The sequence below is a fragment of the Nelumbo nucifera genome, chromosome 5 (genome assembly GCF_055504915.1).
Source record: "Nelumbo nucifera cultivar China Antique chromosome 5, China Antique-T2T, whole genome shotgun sequence".
Classification (NCBI taxonomy): Eukaryota; Viridiplantae; Streptophyta; class Magnoliopsida; order Proteales; family Nelumbonaceae; genus Nelumbo; species Nelumbo nucifera.
The window spans coordinates 50,889,058-50,911,418 of NC_142653.1; the positions used below are offsets into that span (position 1 = coordinate 50,889,058).

At 39.0% G+C, this 22,361-nt stretch overlaps 2 protein-coding genes across 5 annotated transcripts; one reads left to right on the forward strand and one right to left on the reverse strand.

The window, feature by feature from the left end:
- The first annotated feature begins 309 nt into the window (after window positions 1–309).
- LOC104588714 (serine hydroxymethyltransferase 7) lies at window positions 310–18,916 on the forward strand. 3 transcript variants are annotated; one of them, XR_733836.3, is made up of 5 exons: window positions 310–1,698; window positions 9,555–9,960; window positions 17,573–17,674; window positions 17,811–18,225; window positions 18,453–18,916. XR_733836.3 is itself a non-coding variant. In XM_010246754.3 (4 exons), exons 1-4 carry the CDS (start codon window positions 652–654, stop codon window positions 18,032–18,034), a joined length of 1,779 nt encoding a protein of 592 aa, XP_010245056.1. In that variant the 5' UTR covers window positions 310–651; the 3' UTR covers window positions 18,035–18,916. The 3 variants fall into 3 exon arrangements, 1 of the variants encoding a protein (XP_010245056.1); XR_733837.3 differs by having other exon boundaries at window positions 17,811–18,096; XM_010246754.3 differs by having other exon boundaries at window positions 17,811–18,916.
- A 1,407-nt stretch (window positions 18,917–20,323) lies between these two features.
- On the reverse strand, window positions 20,324–22,137 carry LOC104588713 (uncharacterized). 2 transcript variants are annotated; one of them, XM_088887473.1, is made up of 3 exons: window positions 21,219–22,137; window positions 20,461–21,107; window positions 20,324–20,368 (listed from the first exon to the last, which is right to left on the reverse strand). In XM_088887473.1, the coding sequence occupies exons 1-2, from the start codon at window positions 21,573–21,575 to the stop codon at window positions 20,502–20,504; spliced, it is 963 nt and encodes a 320-aa protein (XP_088743599.1). In that variant the 5' UTR covers window positions 21,576–22,137; the 3' UTR covers window positions 20,324–20,368; window positions 20,461–20,501. The 2 variants fall into 2 exon arrangements, with proteins under 2 accessions (XP_088743599.1, XP_010245055.1); XM_010246753.3 differs by having other exon boundaries at window positions 20,324–21,107; window positions 21,219–22,136.
- Window positions 22,138–22,361: the final 224 nt, after the last annotated feature.

A 22,361-nucleotide genomic window follows, 5' to 3' on the forward strand; every position in this document is an offset into this window, starting at 1 on the left:
TCTATACTTGTTATCAAAGCCTCCGTTCAGTCCGTTGTATTTCATCGATTCTCAAATCATAAAATTCCAATATATAACGCATTTAGTTCACGTTTATGATTAGGTGGTCCCCATTTTCCGCCAATGCCAGACGATCTGAACATGCACCCTATTCCGTCCCGATGGGAATGACTCTTCTGATCAATGCGTAATGCGTGACGTACACGTGTATTAAAAAATTAATCTTTCTGCAACCGGCTATTGCCGGTCACCAAGAATTGATCGTACAGCTACAGCCAACTCTGGACTGACTGGAATCAGATACATGTGCAGCCCGCATCTCAAAACTCCGCGTGGACGCCATCGTTTGGTTTGTTTGGCTTCCAATTTGCTATCTCTATCGGTCTCCCCCCCTCCCTTCGAACAATTGTAAGGATTGGGGTTAGGGTTTCTACAACTCCCATGGATGCATCCGGCTCTTCATCGACCATATCAGTCCATTCGACATTCCGCTACTGTTATTGCAATTGCTTCAGACGCTATTGTCGCTGCTTCTGTTGTTGCTATTGCTGTTCGTGAATTTAGCTGATATTTTTCGGGAAAAAGGATTGATTGTTTTGTACTGTAGGACCGTAGGGGCTTTTGTTGTTCTGTCTCATTCGCGATTCTGTCATGGATCTATCGAACGGGCATTCGAGTCTTTCGTTAGGATTTTCTTCGCATGCCTCACCGGCTCCTCGAACGTCAATTGTCGATGATTCTATCTCGTTACAAATCGACCCGAGCTTCCGTGGGCACTCTCATTCGGGTCCGTCGATTCCATTGCAGTTGCTTGAGCAACAGCCAGAGGGGCGAAGGGATGAGAGCTCAGTGAATGGGGAGAGAGAGGAGGAAGAACAAGGGGAGGAAGAGGAGGAGGAATTCAGTCTTTTGGGTCATCCGATGTGTTTGAAGAGACGAAGGGATGGAGAATCGTCGTCTTGTTCGTCTTCTTCTAATCCTTTGAAGAGGGTTTCTTTCGAACCGGGGCTTGAAACGAGGAGGACTGCGGTACGGGCTTGGGGGAACCAACCACTATGCGTTGCTGATCCTGATGTTTATGAGATTATGGAGAAGGAGAAACAGAGGCAGTTCAAAGGAATTGAGCTGATTGCTTCCGAGAATTTTGTCTGTCGAGCAGTGTTGGAAGCTCTGGGAAGCCATTTGACGAACAAGTATTCGGAAGGAATGCCGGGTGCAAGATATTATGGTGGTAATCAGTTCATCGATCAAATCGAGACACTTTGTTGTGGTCGTGCTTTGTCAGCTTTCAATCTTGATCCTGAGAAGTGGGGAGTTAATGTTCAGCCATACTCTTGTACATCAGCTAACTTTGCAGTTTATACAGGCCTTCTCCTCCCTAAGGATCGGATCATGGGGTTGGATTCCCCATCAGGAGGACACTTGAGCCATGGCTACTATACGTCTAGTGGAAAGAAGGTTTCTGGTGCATCTATCTTCTTTGAGAGTCTCCCTTATAAGGTGAATCCACTCACAGGTTACATTGATTATGATAAGCTCGAGGAGAGAGCAATTGATTTCCGCCCTAGAATACTTATTTGTGGAGGTAGCTCATACCCCCGAGAGTGGGATTATGCAAGGTTCAGACAGATTGCAGATAAATGTGGAGCAATACTGATGTGTGATATGGCTCATATCAGTGGTCTCATCGCTGCCAAGGTGTGACTCATCATCATCATCATCATCATCATCATGCCTTATCCCAACTATATGGAGTTGGATACATGAATCCTGTTTGGCCAATCCGTTCTATTTAAATCCATATTCACTGTTAAATTATTAGTATTTAAATCATTTCTTACTACTTCTACCCATGTCCTTTTTGGTCTACCCGTGACTGCTACTACATATTATTGATTATTTATGTTGTCTGTGATTCACAAATTCTTATCTTTAGGTGCATCAGTTTTCATTCTTTCAAAAAATTAGGGAGGTTGGTAGAGTTTTAGAAATGAAATTGATTTAAATTTGAGACTTGGGTTATGGTTGGGATACCTTTGCTTGATACTTTCCTGTTTTAAGTGAAAACTACTGGTGATACATTTGAAATCCACAGTGTAGCAGTTTCATAACCACTGGAAATATAGATAACTTCATCGGTAAGCTTTTTCTGATCAAATTTGTAAGCTTTTACTAAGGAAGCATCAGAAGCGTGAATGTATTCAGTAGTCAACCAAGTCACTTGAGGGCCTTACAGATTACGTCATTCACTAACCGGTCCATGCCCATGATGTGGTTGCCTGGTTGGTTGGGACAACTATATAATGACTTGATATAGATGATTAGTCTATCTTGTAAAGAAAAAAGTTACTTCTTAAAGCTTTATTCAATGTTGATGATGGCTCAGTTCATGATTCAGATCTAATTTAGATCCGATTTGATTGAGCAAGATATGGATATAAAGTGATAGATCAATTAATGTAGATCGTATTTGGATTCTCAACTGTTTGGTCCAATTAAGATTCAGTTAGGCATTATTTGTCGTGTTGACCACTAGCTATTTAAAATAATGTTATGTATGCTTTTTTGCTATGACATGCAGATGGGTTTCTTTAGGTGTTAGTGATGTATGTAACTGTATGAGGTATGTGCCTACAGGATAGAAATAATGAATAAAATAAAAGATGAATGGCAGAGGAGTTTTCCTTTTCCTTTTTCTTTTTTTTTTGGGGGGGGGCAGTGCTTCTTGCAGTTTGTATTGTATTGGTGTGGAGGGATTGCCATGAAAAAGTGGATACAAGTGACATCACACATCTCTCTCCCCCTCCCTAGAGAAGAGGTTAGAGGAGTTACAATGAACAGGGGGTCATCTTTCTTTCTCTTTCTCTCTCTGAAAGAGAAAAAAGAAAGAACATTCCTCCCCCAACTAATAGCCTTTCCATCTTCTTTTATGTTAGAAAACAGGGACTACATGTTAAATGCTTTACATCATGTATTAATTGCATATTTGCAGTTTATTATTAACATAAACATTTCTAATGTCTATGGATGGTCACATTTTGATTCATAGCTCTTCCAGGACCTTTTCTTATTCTTCGTTCGTTAAGGTCCTATCCTCTAATTTCTCCCCTGTGCATCTTTTCCCAGGTAAAAGGTGTGCCGTAAGGTAGGGGATTTTTGTTGGAAAATCTTCTATGAAAAAAATTATACCATGGGCCTCTTGTAGAAAAGAAGGCCTAATTGTTATTTATCCCCTAGCTGGTGTGTTCTATACAAAGCTTGCAGTGAGAGACGTTGTCACTCGGTAATCTCTTGTTCATTTGTGACTTGTATTTCAGATTGTTCTCTCTCTTTTTGGGTGCAGATGGATAACCCCGACAATTGTGGCTCTTCTCTCCTTCCTTGTATCAATAGCCAACAAAGAGAGTAAGAATTATGTGGAGATGCACATGTGCAACAATAGTTTGGACTGTGTGGGAAGAAAGGAATGCAAGAATTTTCAGAGAATAGGAAAGAAGCTTGGACGCTATTTTTGAATGCTTATTGGTAAGGGTGTCTCAAACCAGTAATCCCCAACAGGTAATTACAACAAGCATGAGGAAATTTAATGGTTTTATTAAAGAATGTGAACTGAAGGAAATACCTCTGTTGCAAGCCAGTTACACATGGTCCAACCTTCAGGAAACCCCTTTGTGTTCGAAGTTGGACAGGTTCTTATTTAACTTTGCATGGGTGAATAGTTTGGAAAACTTGGTTGCTAGAGCGTTACTCAGGGTCACCTCTGATCACCGTCCTATCCAGATAGGTACTGATTCGAAAATATGTGGCTTACTCATCCAGATTTTGTGAAAAAAGTGAAGGAATGGTGGGGTGAGGAGGAGAGGGGGGTAAGATGGAAGGGGATCAAGTTTCATAAGAAATTAAAAAGGATGAGAGCCAAAATAAAAGAGTGGAATAGAGATCATTTTGGTAGAATTGAGGAGCAACAATTGTGCTTAATCTCTCGAATAGAAAACTTTGATGTAAAGGAATCTCAAAATGGGTTGACTGAGGAGGACAAAGTGTTAAGGAGACAATTGGAAAAGGATTTGGAAGAGGTGTTACTGAGGGAAGAAATAAGTTAGAGACAAAGCTAGACACAAGTGGATTAAGGAAGGCGATGGGAACATTAGATTTTTCCATGATTAGGCAAATGGGAGTCGAAGAAAGAATCTTGTGACCAAGCTAGAGATAGGAGAGGAGGTGATTACCAACCGGGATGACATAGCCAGAAAATTTGTGGACCACTTCAAATCGATTTATAGAAGACCTTTGAGTGAGAGAGCAGTCGTGGAAGGGGTGGAATGGCCAAGAATTGATGATGGAGTGGCAAGGTGGCTGGAAAGGGATTTCGAGGAAGAAGAGATTAAGAAAGCTGCCTTTCTAATGGATAGATCCAAGGCTCCAGGTCCAGATGGCTTTACAATGGGTTTTTATCAAGACTGTTGGGAGGTGTTGAAAGAGGATTTAGTTGAAGTCTTTAAGGAATTTGCAGACAATCACATTATAAGTCTTGGAATTAATGCCACCTTTTTGGCCTTGATACCTAAGAAGAATGATGCCAACCACCCAAAAGATTATAGGCCTATTAGCATGGTGACAAGCATCTATAAAATTCTGGCTAAAGTGCTCTCGTTGAGGTTCAAAACAGTCCTCCCTTCTATCATTAGTGAAACCCAGGGGGCTTTCATTCAAGGGCGACAAATAACAGATCGGATCTTTATTGCGAATGAGTGTGTGGAGGAAATGAAAAGGTTTAGTAAGAGAGGTTTCATTTGTAAATTGGATCTTGAAAAGGTCTATGATTTGGTGGACTGGAAGTTTCTATTAGAGGTTATGCGAAACTGTGGATTTGGGGACAAGTGGTGTAGTTGGATTTTTGGGTGTATCAGTACTTGTCACTACTCTATTCTAGTAAATGGTATGGTGAGGACTTTTTTCCAGCTTGCAGGGGTGTCAAGCAAGGGGATCCATCACCCTTCCTTTTTACCTTAGTAGCTGATGTGATTAGTAGGATCATTACTAAGGCTGACAGTAAGATGCCATTAGGGGTTGGAGAATAGGGGGACACCAAGTCCCCGTCACCCACCTTCAGTTTGTAGATGACCTAATGATCTTTTGTGAAGGGGGTTTTAGCGAAAAGGTAGCAAACCTAAATGAGCTAATCAAAGGATTTGAAAGTATTTCTAATTTGAGAATAAATTTGGAAAAGAGTTGCATATCGGGTATAAATTTAGAGGTAGGGGAGGTCGAGGCTATTACGGAGTGTCTTGAGTGTTCCACCTCTGCTTGGCCTATGTCATATTTAGGGCTTCCTTTAGGGGCAAATCCTAGGGAGAGTAGATTTTGGACTCCAGTGATAGAAAAGTTTGAGAAGAGATTAGCCTCATGGAAGAGGAATTATGTCTCTTTAGGAGGGAGAATTACCCTAATAAGATCTACCTTTGGCTAACTTACCTATCTATTTTTTGTCTGTTTTTAGGATACCAGTTAGAGAAGCTAGGAAACTGGAGAAATTGATGAGAGACTTCTTATGGGAGTCGGGACAAGAAAAAAAGGATCACTTGGTTAATTGGGAAATTGTGTGCAGAAGTAAAGAAGAGGGGGGTTTGGGACTTGGGAGGGTAACTAGAAAAAATCAAGCTCTGTTAGGGAAATGGTTGTGGCGATGGCCATTGGAAAGAGAGAGATTGTGGCATGAGGTAGTGGGAAGCATTCATGGGAGGTCAGAGAATGGATGGGATGCTGGTGTATCAAGGCAAGCTAACCTAGTAGCACCTTGGAAGGTCATTCACAACACCCTTCCTCAATTTCTCAATTTTATCAGGTATGAAGTTTGTCCTGGCAACACTGTTCATTTTTGTGAGGAAATTTGGGTAGGAGACACACCTTTAAAGGATCTGTTCCCTTCGCTATTTTCTGTTTCTTTGTACACAAAAGAGGTGGTCTCAAAATTTGTCTCACCTTTGGGAACACCCTTAGATCCTACTTGGGATTTTGGGTTTCGTAGAGGACTTAGGGATGATGAAGTTGAATCTCTTTCTGTTTTGCTTGGTTGTCTTAATCAGGTTTGTTGGGATCTCTCCAAGCCAGATAAGAGGGTATGGACTCCTAGACCCAATGGAACCTTCACTTGTGCTTCTTTCTTCAAGTCCATCTCTCAACTTTCTACTCACCAACCCTTTCCGTCAAAAGAAATTTGGTGCAGGCCAGTTCCCCAAAAAATTGTGGCGTTTTGTTGGGAAGTATTCCATGGGAAAGTAAACACTCTAGATAACCTACAAAAGAGATTACCTTTCCTCTGTATTTCTCCTAATTGGTGTATTCTCTGTAGAGCTCACTGTGAGGATTGTTACCACCTATTAATATCTTGTTCCTTTTCTGCAGATCTTTGGGCTTGTCTACTACTGTTGTTTGGGAGTAGTTGGAGTCTACCAGCAGAAGTTCACATGCTCTTCAACCATTCTACCTTTTATTGGCCTACAACAATAGGGAGAATTATGTGGAGATGTGCTCGTGCTGCCTTGATTTGGACTCTTTGGGAATAAAGGAATATTAGAAATTTTCAAGAGAAGGAAAGGAGCAGTCAGGAATTGAAAGACTGTGTGTTAAATAGGGCAATATCTTGGCTGAAGACTTTGGAAATCTTTCATCAATTTTCCTTTAATGACCTTTGGAGAAATTGGTCAGCAGTAGTGAGGTGTTCATCTCTAAAGGACAAATCAATTACAAGCTGGTCTTCCTCCATCCAAAGGCTCACTGAAGTTGAACTTTGATGGAAGTAGCATGGGTAATCCAGGATTATCCGGAATGGGGAGTGCTTTGAGAAACGAGAAGGGAGAGATTTTGTTGCTCTACTCAGGTCCCTTGGGAATTGGGGACTCCATCAGGGCAGAACTTTTAGCTGCTGTACAAGGGGTGCAATTTGCAAACCAGATGGGGGTACAACACCTAACAATTGAGGGGGATTCCAAAGTGGTGGTGGGTTGGTTGAAAAATCCTGAAGAGGCTATGTGGCATTACAAGAATGAAATGAAGAAATTTAGTTGGTTGACAAGGAATATGTTGGTCACTGTACAGTGGTTGGGGAGATCAGCAAATACTTTGTCAGATGTGTTAGCTAAGCAAGGGGTAAATAGGGAAGAATTGTTTTGGGCTCAGTTGTGATTCTTGCTTTTCTTTCCTAGTTTACTTGTAAGATTCAAGGAGGGGCTGCAACTCGTGCCTCTCCCTGGGATGTTGTATGAACTCACTCTAAATCTGCTTCTGAATTAATAAATTTATTATCATTCATAAAAAAAGGGTGTCTTAGTGGGTGAAAACATTAGATATATATTCTTCCTATTCAGTTGATGATATTCTCAGAAAATGGAAGGCGGTTGCAGACACATCAGTAACGAAACCCCTACAGGCGATGGAATGGATACCCCCACAAGGTTTCATTAAGTTAAACTTTGACAGTAGTAGCGTGGGGAACCCGGGGTAGTTGGGTATGGGGGGATGTTTAGAGATGAGAGAAGTAACGTAGTGGCAATGTTTTCAGGACCAATTGGAATTGGTGGTTCTGTGAGGGCAGAAGTGATAGCAGTAATGGAAGGGGTTAGAAGAGCAAGAGAACGATGAATGAAGGGGCTGTCTGGCAGTATAGACAAGAATTTAAGAGGGTTAAATGGTTGACAAGAACGATGACTATGAAAGTGCAATTCGTTCAAAGATCAGCCAACTCTTTGGCTGACACTCTTTGCTAAACAAAGGTTATGAGGGACCAAATGTTTTGGGCTAAGCTGTAATATGCATGGGTGGTGAAGGCTTGATCCTTGTAAAATAGAATGTAAAGTTGTACATATTATTTTCTTCTTAATGAAATCTCTGTCATTCATAAAAAAAAGAAAGACACAAGGCATTAGAAATGTTAATATTATCATCATCTTAAATTTAACTCTCTCTCTCTCTCTCTCTTATGTGTGTATTTGTCTCTGTAGTTGGTTCGTCAGCTAGTCGGTGCCTAGGCGCTCTAGACATGAATTGGTTGATGCATTATCATTTAGGTGTCCAAATGACTGGTCATCACCTGTTGCTTTGGCAACAATTCCTTGCATTTGGCATATGAGACCCTTTATTTTATTACATTAAATGTCTGCATGTATTTGCTTTAGTTTCTCTTTCCTATGGTTGGGTCTTGTCATTTTTGAAGAATTTGTATGGAAGGGATTTATAGAAAAACTGCAAAAACTGATTTACAATGGTATCAGCTTGGCAAGGGAGCTGAGAGCCATATTCAGCTAGGTAAGTAGAACAAATAATGGCATGGCTGATGCCTACTAAAAAAACAAAGTCATGGCTGATGCATTTGCAAGATAAGGAGCCAGCAGGGAGCATTTATTTTGGGGACTACAAGGATGGAACATGGTAATGGTGTAGCTTAATTAAAGGAAAAGGGTTTGAGGAGGGAATTTAGCTCGCTATTGTATCTGTGGGGTGCTCTTGTACAACCTTTTTTTTTGTACATATTCTCTATTCTTTTATCACAAATCAATAAAGTTCCCAAGTTAGAAATAAAAAATATTTTTGGAAAAACCGGAATATGTCTAAACACTGGAAGCTTAACTAAGTAATTCCCTTGGTGTAGAAAAACTATGCATAGGGTTGCCTCCATGAGACAATTTTGCAATATTAGTCTGAATTGTAACCTAAGAATGGCACCTTTGAAGGTGACACACAGAAGATATTTATTTGTGCTAACCAAGGTGGAGTGAGTGAAATTTGTGCTATCTTTTATAATTTTCTTGTAGCAGTAGAAAACTTCCTTTGCTTGTCTGCTGCCAGATATACATTGTGCATGCCCAACTTTTCTCCTCGGTTGTGCATCTTCTTTCATCTTGCTTGATACACTTTTGTTATTTACTGAAGAATAAGTGTTTTATATATTTTTGTCATTGTTTTAATCTAAAAACTTCAAAATAAAGGATAACCATCTTCAAGTCTGTACTCATAAGCAGTTTAAGATCTGGTGCAAAGTTTTGCAACCTGTGCTGCATTTTAATCATATGGATTCTGTTTCTTTCTTTCTTTTTTCTTTTTCCTTATCCAGAGTGGAGTGCTTTTATTTGGTTCACCTTTGGTATTTTGGTTTTTCTTTTGAAAAACATTAACTGGTTTAACTATTGCACGACAGTTATTGTGGAATAGTAACTCTTTGTGTGACCTTTTTCCTGATCTTGAAAATGGAGTAGGCTATCATTATCCAAGAAGCTTGATGAATGTGATTTGACATAAATTTATTCTGGAAGTTTTTTGAGCTTAGGGATCTGTACATTTTATACTTACAATAAACATTGTTATAATACATTTGGTAACATCAATAAAAAGAAAATCTTGGATACTCTTCAGTTTCTACCCTCTTTTCCTTGGTTTGTTATTATTGGCCAAGAAGTGTTATATCCTCCTTGTCATTTCTATTTTTTATTTTTTATTTTCCCTTTACTAGAATGGTTATGGTGTTCCTTATATTATATTTGAATGGTGTCTTTTTCCAGGAATGTATTAGCCCTTTTGATTACTGTGATATTGTTACCTCCACAACCCACAAAAGTCTTCGTGGACCTAGAGGAGGTATAATTTTTTACAGAAAAGGTAAAAAGCCAAGGAAGCGCGGGATGCTTTTGATCCAAGGAGATGAAAATGACTATTATGATTATGAAGATAAGATAAACTTTGCTGTTTTTCCATCAATGCAAGGGGGACCTCACAATAATCACATTGCTGCTCTTGCAATAGCCCTAAAACAAGTGGCTACTCCTGAGTACAAAATGTATATCCAACAGGTGAAGAGAAATGCTCAAGCATTAGCATCTGCATTACTCCGAAGAAAATGCAGATTGGTCACTGGTGGTACAGACAACCATTTGTTACTTTGGGATCTAAGAAGTCTTGGTTTAACAGGTATTTAAGACTTCCTAACATAAATGATAAAAAAAGACTTCCTTACATAGGTATATTTGCCTTCATTGTGATATATCCTGAGTCAATAGGAAGCTCACTTTATGAATAAGAGAACATGATCAAAGGTATAATCAAGTGTATCTGGCGTTTCAAATGGACATAGTGCTCATATAAAAATTAATTAAGTGTTGAGAATTGAATGAGGACACCCTTAGGAGGGGTGTTAACCTTTAAAATAGGCCAGGTGTCCAAACACCTGATATGGGGCATAAAGTATTGATACTTTGAACCTTGAGTATAATCTTATTTTTAGTTGGTTATACTCAATTGAAAATATGCTTTATAATCACAAGTTTAGAACATTTTCTTTCATTTTTGTCCATTGTAATGGGTTTATGTTGCTTTTGATGATTGAGTTTTCTATTCAGTCATTGAGAAATCTTTCCAGGGATTTCTCTTGCAATTGATGTCTTAACTGCTTGGATTGATCAAAAAAAAAAAACAAAAAAAAACAAAAAGATGTCTTAACTGCTTGGTTGGAAGTACTTAGTACTGTGGTTATACTGTGATTTTACATGAAAATAATGGATATATCTTGTTGTCTAAAATCTATAGTTTTAACTTTAACTGGGATTCCATTTTATCGTAGTTTCATCAGAGCACTTTGAAATCTAGGAATAGAGGCGATCCTAGTGCATCTACACCAATCATGTTAAACAGAAAGGTAGGCTTGGCATTTAGTATGTTTGTCAACTTTATAAACTTGGTTAGCCTTCCAGGTAATTGTAATATATATATGAAATCAATGAAAACAAATGTGAGAAATGATGCAAGGGTATACAAACATTTCCTTAACTGGACGATCTTAAAAGAAACAGGGAATGCCCAGAATGGGGTCCAAGAAACTTTTCTCCAACTGGGATATGGATTTCTTTTTTCTCTTTTTTTTTTCTTGATAAATGATATGATTTGCATTTTATATATATCAAAAAAGAAGGGAATAAATCACGAAACTTCAAATGACCTATACAAATTTGTGTATATGTCTTTTATACAGCAAAAGAGGAACTCCTTCCACTGGTTTCTAGAATGTTCATTGGAGAAGCTTTAGGTTTTTCGTTCCATATCTTCCCCTTAAAAAAATATATGGATCTTATCACTGTCTACCAAATATGTGGGAATTCCTTTCCAATCAGGATGGTACAAATGGCACTAGGTTGCAAAGGATTCCAGTGCTGAAACCTCTAGCTGGCCTTAATGAAATCAATATTGGCATGTGCGTTGGCACTTTGGCAGCACTGAGAATCTGTTGAATAGCCAGATAAAATATGGCCATGCACTGTGTATTGACAATGCAATAACAGATGCAAGACAAATTCTTCTTCTAGCTCAAATAACATATTTCTCTTCTTCATGAAGAGTGAGACTTTTGATGGCTTGTGGATTTCCATATCCTCTTCCATGAGGAGTCCTGGGTGGGACTAGTGTGAGACCCCTCAGCTGGCATGTAGGCTAAATGGTGTTTGTTGCTGCATTTTGATGAATTAACCTTGAATATGATGTTGAACTAGTAATTTGCTATATCATAGGTTGTACGCTTATATTGCAATGTTTAGGTGCAGTTTGATAACTTTTGAAATAGGGAGTGAAAGCAGTGCTGGATGGACAAGACATAGGAGTCAGAATCTGATGCTTTTTTCTTTTGATAAGTAAAAGGAGAATTTTCTTAAAGAAAAAAGAAACTGAATACAGCCAAATAACAGGTATTAGGATAACACCTCACAAACACACCAGAAGAACTCCCTCCCAAACTAAAACAAACTTCAGAAGAAGCAGCCCAAAAGAAGCCAATCTTGTACTAATACATCAGAAACAAATAGGCTCCATGAAGCTCAATTAATCTTCAACCTCTCCAAATTCCTTCCAACCTCCTTCGTTATTCCATATTTCTCCTCCAAGCACTTCAGAAACTTTCCTCATATTTTCTTCCTTTCTCTTCCTTTCAAAGGCTTCAAAAGCTTTCTTAGCAAAAACTCTTCCTTCCCAAAAAGAATAGGCCCTGGGACTTGCCAATTTCCACCTCTCTATCAACTAATCTCTTCAAATCCAATCTCCCTACCTTATCTCCTCCTCGGGCACCACATCAGAAGAAGGCTAAAAACATTCATTTTCATCCCTGCAAGCCATCTTCTCTAACATATCAACCTTCTTCAGCTGTTTATCTTGAGGATTAGCCAGATGAATCTCCTTCCCACCTCCATCCTGTTTATCTTGAGGATTGCTCTTTTGTAAATTATTTTGTATTTGTTGGTTGAGAGTCAAAGGAGTATGTCTCGAAAAAACCTTTGTAACATGAACAACGTTAAGCTTGTTGCCGAATCATCACCTTTTTTTTTTAATTGGCAAAATGTTATTTTATTAAAGTGATTATAAGTGGATTAGTACAATTGATTATAGGATGTCATTACCAATTACACAAGCTAGATTACAATGAAGCCTAGTAGAATTGTTGCCTTGCTACCCCTTGTTTTGTTAAGGCGTCAACTAGCCTATTTGCACTCCTAACCCACTTGAAGTCAGCATTTAAATGTATCCTTCCAACTCCCCTAAAAAATATGTTTGAGAGTCAAAGGATTATGTCTCTTACAAGTAATCCATGTAATAACTACTTTTGAATCCCCTTCCTCCTCCACCTGCCTAATGCCCAATTGCTTTGGCAATTGGAGCCCATGTAGTAATGCCAATCCTGAATAAATCATTCTCTTCGAATTTTTGATTGCTTCGCCTATTCTTGCCATTCCTGAGTTGCCCAGGAACTTCCATCAAAATTTAGTTTGACTTTGTCACCTTTTGGAGGTTTCCACTCCACTCTTAATTTTTCCTTTTCTTTAGGGAATTGTGCTATCTCCTTCCAAGACCTTATAAAGTTAGTGACAGAAAATCTGGAAGCAATCCAAGGTCTTTATCCAAAAAGCAACCTTCACTTTTATACTGTTTATTACCTCCTACACTTTTCATTGAAGATTCTGTTATTTATCTTCCCACACCACCCAAAACAATTGTTTCCTTAGTAGCTCTCCACACTATTCTTCCTCTCTTCTTTTGTTGCCTCAAGAAGCTTGGGTTGAAAATGTGCACCACCTCTTGAGGGGGGTCTCACTTGCAGCTGAAGGAGCAGAAAAACTCCCAAACATGAAGCACAAAGGAATAGGAGATAAACACCTAGGGGTGCAAACGGATCGGATCATGATCCGATCCGAGATCTGATCTTATTTGGTCGAATTTGGATGTCCACCCAAAGAAGCCCCATTGGACTCTTTGAAAATCTCCCCCTTAAATTCTCCGCCACGTGTCCTTTGTTACTCAGGCTCTTCAATTCCTTCCCTCAAAAATCTCTTTTACCCCCACCTCTCTTGATCTCCATCTCTGTCCTCTCCAAGATCAGTATTCTTGTTGATACCAGATTCTTCATGTAATATGTGTGAGCATCAATTTTTCTAAAGGAGCCACATGCATTTCCCAGAGCACAAAATGTTCGTATATTCTAGGCATGGAGAGCAATCCCGAAGACATTGATCCACACAAGTTTCTTTGGTCCCACTTCTATGATTGCCCCCACCAACAGATACAATTTTCTCAGTCTAAGACTGAGATCCAGCAACCTCACCTTTGCAGACTCACGATCCAAGACATCCTCTGCCTCCTTGCTACTCAAGACAAAGAGAAAGAACCCTTAATTTAACTTTCTTACCTGGACTTTTTCTTTTACATTCCACTTCGATCTGACCCATCTTAGTACTCCCACTTTGTCAGGGTCAGATTTGGCAAAACAGCCAACTAGACACTTCTCTAACCATTTCACCCTCTCCAAGACACTATCACTTGATTCCACGAAGACTTCTCTAACCATCCCTTCACTTGGGTATTAAGATCTTCTTTGGCGTGCATTGGATTTCCTCAATCAATAACAGTTGGGCAAGCCTTAACTCTTTTGCCTGTCCAAGAGTCTGACTTGGCAAGATGAGAAAACATGGACTTGTAAAAATGTCTATGGAAATGTATGCACTATTAAAGTAGTTTATATCTATGAATCCTAGATACCCCTAGGTCCTCTACATGCCTAGCGTACTAGTATTATAACCAATACTTAGATACATTGCATGAATACTCTATAGCATTAACATTTTTAAAAGGGCAGCGTTTTTGATGGAAGGGTTTAAGGCACCGGGTCCAGATGGTTTTACAATGGCCTTCTATCAAGATTGTTTGGAGATTTTGAAAGAGGATCTATGTGAGGTGTTGAGTTTGCAGATAATCACATAGTAAGCCTAGGAGTTGATGCTACATTTTTGGCTTCAATTCCTAAGAAAGTTGATGCTATTCACCCTAAGGATTTTAGACCAATAAGCCTAGTGACTAGTATTTACAAAATTTTAGCCAAGGTCTTGTCCTTAAGGATTAAAGAAGTTCTTCCTTCCTTAATCAGAAAATACCAAGGGGGGTTTGTACAAGGGAAACAAATTACAGACCAAATCTTAGTAGCTAATGGGTGCTAGAGAAAAATGAGAAGATCAAAGAAGAAGGGCTTTATTTGTAAGCTAGATCTGGAAAAAGCCTATGATTTGGTGGATTGGCAATTCCTCTTACAAGTTTTTGAGAAAGTGTGGTGTAAGTGGTTAATGGAGTGGTAAAGGATTTCTTCCCAGTTTGTAGGGGTATAAGGAGGGGATCCTCTCTCGCCCTTCCTCTTCACCTTATTAGCTGATGTGCCAAGTATAATGATTTCAAAGGCTGATAGGGAGAATATAGTAAATGGGTGGAAAATAGGTAGGGTTGTAGTGTCAGTTACCCATCTTTAATTTGCAAATGACCTACTAGTTTTCTGTGAAGGGGGAGACCTTGAGACAGTGAGGAATCTAAAGACTTTGGTGAAAAGGTTGAAAGAACTACTGATTTGAGATTCAACCTTGCAAAGAGTGTGGCAGAGATATATTTGGATACTGGAGAGGTGGAGGTGATTTTAAGGTGTTTAGAGTGTTCTGTAGCTACTTGGCTTATGACCTACCTAGGACTCCTATTAGGGGCAAACCCTAGGGAGAGTGGCTTCTAGTGCTCGGTTTAGAGAAGTTTGAAAAGAGATTGGCTTTGTGGAAGAAGAATTATATTTCTATTGGGGGTAGGATCACCTTGATTAGAGCCAACCTGGCTAACCTACCAACCTATTTTTTGTTTGTCTTTAGGATCCCCTTTAGGGAAGCCAAGAAGTTGGAGAAGTTAACAAGGGACTTCCTATGGGAATTAGGGGAAAGTAGGAAGGATCATTGGGTGAAGTGGGAGGTGGCACGTAGAAGTTAAGAGGAGGGAGGTTTGGGAATAGGGAATTTAATGCAAAAGAATATGGCATTATCGGGGAAATGGTTGTGGAGATGGCCAATAGAGAGAGATTATGACATGAGGTGATAGGAACTATTCATGGTAACTTGGAGAATGAATGGGATGCTGAGGTTTCTTAGCGGGCAACATTGGCAACACCTTGGAAGGAAAATCACAGTGTTCTCCCTCAACTTTACAAATTTCTCAGGTATGATGTGTGTAGTGGTAGTTCAGTCCTCTTTTGGGAAAATATTTGGGTTGGAGAGGCTCCTTTGAAGGACCTCTTCACCTCTTCCATCCTTATTCACTATCTCTCGCTTTAAAAAAGAGCCTGTTTTAAAATTCTGTTCCCTTTGGAAGTTTCGTGGGCACCAGTTTGGGACTTTGGTTTTGAGAGAGACTTAAGGGCTGAAGAGATTGTTAGTCAAACCCGTCTTTTGAGTCTTCTTGAAAAACCTAATGGATCTAATGAAGCCAGATAAAAGGATTTGGACACTTTTGCCCTCGGGTATTTTTTCTTGTGCTTCTTTCTTCAAGGCCCTTTGTTGTCCTATGTCTTTACAGCCTTTCCCCATTAAGGAGATCTGGTGTAGGCCTATTCCCCCTAAGGTCTTGGCATTCTGTTGGGAAGTGCATTATGGGAAAGTAAACACCTTGGATAATCTACAAACGTGAAGACCTTATCTCTGCATCTCACCTAATTGGTGTACTCTTTGTAGGTCTCAGGGTGAGGATTGTTACCATTTACTAATTTCCTGTACTGTTATAACAGGTTTGTGGGATTGGCTCTTTTTGATTTTTGGATGCAAGTGGAATAGGCTAGCAAAAGTAAGTAGGGATGGCAACGAGGCAGGTTTGGGGAAGGTTTCGTAAATTCTAGACCCTACCTGCCTCCCTAGACCTCCCCTACACACATGAAAATGCAAAACCCTCCCTGACCCTACCCTCTCGGCATTCATGGGTAGGGCGGGTTGGGCTTAAAACCCACATCTAATTTCCTATTTATTTCTTGTTATATATAAGCAATAAATAAGTAAAATAACACAAACAAAAAACAAAATTTCCAATGATTTGATTAAAGCATGTAAAAAACAAAAATTATCAATTATCCTCACATAAAATTCATAATATTATTAAATTCAACACCTAATATATAATGTTTATATGCTTTCCAACAATATACGGGTTGAGGGTCGGGTTTAGCCTAATACCATACCCTACCCGTACCTGTACGGGTTGTAGAATCCCAAAACCCATCCCTGCCCCAAAACCTGTTCTTCGAGCAAAAAACCCACCCCATTGGGGCGGGTACCCACTGGGTAGGGTAGAAATTGCCATCCCTAGAAGTAAGCATGCTTATGGAAATAACAAACATGGGAATCATAATACCTTAAATCCTTCTGATAAGATGCATAAATAATGTACTTAGGGCTGCATGTAGTATCCATTTGCCCAAATTCAAAATCAAATTTCATCATTTTATAAGTGTAGCATTATTTTTTCCTTTTTTCAAAGAAAAAAAAAAGAACCTATGTTTTGCTTAGGAGAAAAATACAATCTTGGATTTTATGAATGAATTGTGTCTTTATTATCTGTGAGCTACACAAGTATTTTGGTTAATTTCTCTATCTTTGCATCTTTACATCATTTGTTTCTGCATCCTCAGTACCCGTACAAGATGGCTAAGTCTGTAAAAGGAAAAGGAACTTTTATGCATAAAAGAGTAGTGTTTATTCTTGTATGGGTACTTTGGCCATTAAATATCCATTTTTTATGTCTTATTATGAATAATACTTAACAGCTGTAGGACTGTTGGTGAATACATCTACATATTATATGCAAGGTACAAAGTATCAATACACCCGATATGCACGAACATGTCCATTGGGTGTTTTGATACTGCCAAAAGCTTTTTTTTTTGTTTTTTACTTTATTTTCACAGGAGGTTCAATATTATTGTTAATTAACATTTAAAAACATCGAATTTTGGAAAAGCCTTAAGAAATTTTATTCATAAAATAAAAGCCTTAAGAAATTTTGAACCTTGATTCTATGTTGTCATTCAGTAAATTTCTTGTTATGTATAAATTAGTTGTCAACAATTGGAGCCTTCCATGGCTCGTTCAACGCTTTCACTGTTTTGCATTTGATGCAATTAAATATTTAGGACTTCTGTAACCTGATGCCTAGTTTGCACTCAAGGCTTAACTGAACTTCCTTTTCTACTTTTTCTTGATAGGAAAGTACTATGAGAAAGTGTGTGAGATGTGCCACATTACTCTCAATACCAGTGCTATATTTGGTGACAATGGCACTATTTCTCCCGGAGGGGTGAGGATTGGTATGTAAAGATGTTATGATATTACATGTTGCTGCTAATTCATTAAAATGCACATTAGTATTGTGGTGGAGTAAAATTGTGTCATGGTCGTAAAATTGTGTCATGGTCTTCTCATAGTTCCTTTCTCTATTATCAGGTACTCCTGCTATGACATCAAGAGGTTGTGTGGAGTCTGATTTTGAGACGATAGCCGACTTCCTCCTTAGGGCAGCTCAGATTGCCATTGCTGTGCAGAGGGATCATGGGAAAATGCAGAAGGATCTTTTCAAGGGTCTCCAGAACAACAAGGACATTCTTGAACTTAGTGCCCGTGTTGAATCTTTTGCAGCCCAGTTTGCAATGCCTGGATTTGACGTTTGAGCATGATTGAGAGACAACCTATGAATTCATCCTACTTTCTTGTCTGACAAAGGTTTCACATGGTGATGGTGCATCCAATACTTTTCCTACATTGCCTATAAATTGCAGATCACCCACTATTGTGATTCCACGTCATCCTGATATTTAGAGCATCCATTTTTTTCATCACTGGTTTTACATGTAAATGAAAGGTGAAATTCGGGCCGATCTTTTCATGATTTTGTAAAATTATACATTAATCACTTTTTTTTTCATTGTGTAATTTTTGGTCTCCGACGAACTGTGGCATTCGGAATGGTCTGTACCGTTGCACTGTTTATCTAATACGGTCATACTGCAGCCACTATTTGGTGGCCTCTTTTAAGTGGCATAATCCAGTAAAAATGGACACTGATGAATTTCTTTTGTTTTGTTACAGAGGTAACCCACGCTTGATGTTTCTTGGGCAGTCTTTTTCAGGTTTATGTTTGATGACAAGACTTTGAGCCCCCCTGATGCGTACTACTGTCATAATGGTGTCTTCATGCCTTTTAGATCATGAGAACTGTTCGTCCATGTAACATGTTCTGGACTGAATGCCGTGCAGGTTCTAAAATGTTCCATATACTTCTTTTCGGGTACATGTTTCGTGGGCCTTCATCTGATGATCCCAACTGGAGAAGGAAAAGAAGTGAATTGTAAATTTGAAGCCATTGGCTATATTAGCCTTTTTCTTTTCTTCCCTTTCTGAGTGGTCCTATTGTGGAAACTATTAATGCAACAAGTGTTTATTTTTTCGAATAGTGGTTGGTTTATAGATTATCCAAAGCCATGATTTGGTTGGCAACTATCTATTGTGGTTTGTAAGCATTTTTGTTAGAAATGATTTTTCTTTTTTCGTAAGCATCTTTGTTATTAGTGTGTGTGGAGGGTTGGAGAGTTTATCTGAGTGACGTTCAAGATTAATAGCTAGCTTTCGATGTTGATGGCAAGTAATCCATGATTGCGTGGCTCAAATTAGTTGTTAATTGTTTGGATTCTAGTCCCTTAAGGTGGATGCAGACCTGGTAACTATCTTAGTAAAAGACAAGGAATAATTTTATGCCATGGGTCACTTGTGATGTAGGCAAGAGCCATGATTATTGGTTTACTTTGATGTCCCACCACTGCAAACCTTTCCCTTTATTTGTGAGACATCTGGGTTCACATTGAAGTTCTCATCAGTGTTTGTTTTGTATATCCTTTTCCCCCTCTCTTCATTTTGTTGAAAATAATCCTCTTTTGAGAGATGCATGAAATTGTATAACTCCTTTTTCCTTTTCCCGGTGAAAAGAAACGAATCAATTTGCTGTCATGGGATGAGAAAGAGATGCATGAAATTGGAGGGTGAGAAAAAGTGAATCAAACTGGGGTTTATCCATGAGGGAACCTACTACAGATTACAGAACCCTAAAAAGGAAAATATGAACAATAAAAAAGAAAAAGAGGAGAACCGAATCAAATCATGTTTAGAGAGAGAGAGAGAGGGAAGGTGGGTTGGGTGGGGGGAGGAGGCGACTAAACAGAGGGGACATGTCAGGGTGTTGAGAAGCTTTCATCATCAACTCCATTGCTTTCAAAGGAACCGAATCAGACAAAAGCTTCCACAACAAAAAAAGTGCTTTTGGATTTAAAGCAACCCAGGAATCTCCAGTACCCGGTACCCCCTCCATCATTCATTCACAAATGGAATGATTAGTCATTTACTAGAACAACTAAATAACACTATAAAAGCATCTCCCAGACCCCAATAAAATAAACTATCCCTGAAATAAATAAATCAAAAAAAGCAAAAGATAAAGCCCCGAAGGAACCCACTACTGTTGAAGACGAGTATGAATAATTGAATACCCTCAAAGTAGACAGGTTAGATATGTATAAAATAAAAAATAAAAAAACAAAACAAAACAAAACCAGTTACAGAAAACGAGAAAATTCTTGCCTAAATTCTTTGTTTCCTTTGAAAACTCTTAATAATATCATATTTTCATACATGTAACATGGGATTTGTCTGTAATGCTTACTCTTGTTTGCGAAAATGACAATAACAAGTTGCAACCTTTGATTGTTTTTTTTTTTTTCTTTTCGATTAATAAATATAATAATATTTCTTTTTACAGGGAGAAGAAACTGTTGTTTGGACAGGAGTGAGAGATACTTGGCTTTCCATTGAAGCTTTTATCAAATATATTCTTCCTTGTTCTTCTTCGACAGTGATGTTTCCTTCCCTGGAAGCCATATGACATTTTCATATTATTTTTCTTTTCAAAATTTTTCCTTTTTCTGAGTTCTTCATGAAAAGCTTTCTTCAAAATCCTGCTGCAAAACAAAAGAGATAAAAAAAAGGAAAAAAAAAACAGAAAAAATGAAGAAAGAAAGAGAGAAAGAAAAGGTAATAGATCAATCACCCCAACAACTGATTCTTCCCCTTCTATTTAATCTTCCATCTCTACCTGTGACTACAAATGTCTGAAAGCTTCTTTCTTCCTTCAACAATCTCATCAAAGAAATCATCAAGTTGTCCAATTATGCTCTCTATTCCAGATCTCAACAACCCAAAACACCCCTTTAAATTCTCCACTCTCTCTCTAATCCCAACCTCTGATTCACTCTCCACCGGTCCCTGACCAGTCCTCTCCAATTCTGCTTTCAGCTCTTCCATTGCCATCTTGGCCCTTCGGAACTCGTTGAGCAGAATTCCTGGACGGCCATCCATCCTGTTCATCTCTGCTGCTACTCTCTGCTGCAATCTTGCAGTGGAAACCATGAAAGCAGACCCGAAGAACAGGCACCCTTCATATCCTCCTCGGCGAAAGCTTGATTCGGGCCAGCAGTAAACCAATCCGCAGAGCAAGATCATCAGCAAAAGTGAGCTGACGTTCCTCATTGCATACAGAACACCTCTAAAACCATTGAATCCATTGAGCTTGGATTCTATGGAGACCTTCTCGTCGAACCTAAGTGACAGAGGCTGGATTCTGGTCTCCATCAAGGCCCTGTTCTCCTCTTCTAATCCCACGACTTCTCTGCGGCAACCGGAGATTGCCCGAATGATCTGTAACAATAATTACGATGAGAAAAGGAATCAGTTCATGACCTCTAAAAAAAGTAAAAATGGAGAACAACCAAGACTAACTCTGTTATATGATTCTTTGCAAATTCAAACCTGTCGAGAGAGCTGTGGGCTCGGGTTGCGATGGCCGTCGAGGGAGGTGGCGATCTCTGCCCCGGCTAGATAGTAATTCTCCATGCCGGAAATGCCAGACTTGAGGACGTGACAGGCTTCCCAAAGTCTTGATGTCTCGTCCATGTATTCGTCCAGCCACTTCTCCCCAACTGGTAGATGGAGCTTTTGGACCAAAATGGTTAACTGGGAATGGAAGGATCGAAGCAGTGAGAGAGCCCTTTGAAGGAATTGAATGGACATGAAGTTGTTGGCTAGGAAGGACCGCTCGAGATCGTCGATCCCACGAGTGAGAAATGTGTAGAAGCCATTGACAGAGGTGGTGGATGAAGGATCCATTGCAAGAAGAAGGTTAAAGAAAGATGGTGCAGGAGAAAAGGTGATAAAGGGATGATATTTAAATTGAAAGGAACTCACAAGCTTCCAAGGAGGAGTGGAAGAAGAAGAAGAACGAGGAGAAGAAAGCAGGAATGGAAGAAGGGAATGGCTTAAAAGCTCAAGTTTCCATGGTGAAAAGGATGGTTGGGGGCAATGATGGGTGTTTCCTATAGAGGGGAAAGGATGATTGGGAATCTGCCATTTCCATAGTTTAATGGGCAGAAAGGGAGAGAAAGGAAAGAGAGTTAAAAAAAATATAAAACAAAAGAGAGAGAGAGAGACCAAAAATTCAAGCCAATAAACAGGAAGCTTTCATGGCTTCTTTCTCTTTATTTCTTTCCTTCTCTTTCTCTCTGTTTCTTTCCCATTCAAAGAGGTCTGTATGAAATTATGAATACATGGGTGTTTAAGTAGTAGGAAGTGTTTGTATACTTCTATTATTCTTGATTTTTGATGCTTTCCCTTCTTTTGGTGTTTGTTTGATTAGTAAAACTTTGACTGCTTTGACTGAGATTCTTCTTCTTGTTCCACCATCTTGATTTGAACTCCTTTTCCTTCAGATTTAAGATCTCTTTGGCTTCTATTTCTTTTTTTCTTTTCTTTCTCGAGCAATTGACTTTATCTTCATTATTTTTTCTCTATTGAAATTTGTAATTTATTTTTCCCAGATATTTTATTTCATCTTGCTTCTTTAGAGGGGAATGAATGATGGGGTTCCATTTATTGAGAATTATTTCTGTGTACTAT

Coding starts and splice junctions, on each gene's coding strand:
- LOC104588714 (XM_010246754.3), top strand. CDS start 652: ATGGATCTATCGAACGGGCATTCGAGTCTTTCGTTAGGATTTTCTTCG. Junction 9,961..17,572: donor AAGAAGTCTTGGTTTAACAG/GTATTTAAGACT, acceptor TTTTCTTGATAG/GAAAGTACTATGAGAAAGTG. Junction 17,675..17,810: donor TCCCGGAGGGGTGAGGATTG/GTATGTAAAGAT, acceptor CTCTATTATCAG/GTACTCCTGCTATGACATCA.
- LOC104588713 (XM_088887473.1), bottom strand. CDS start 21,575: ATGGATCCTTCATCCACCACCTCTGTCAATGGCTTCTACACATTTCTC. Junction 21,108..21,218: donor GCCCACAGCTCTCTCGACAG/GTTTGAATTTGC, acceptor TTATTGTTACAG/ATCATTCGGGCAATCTCCGG.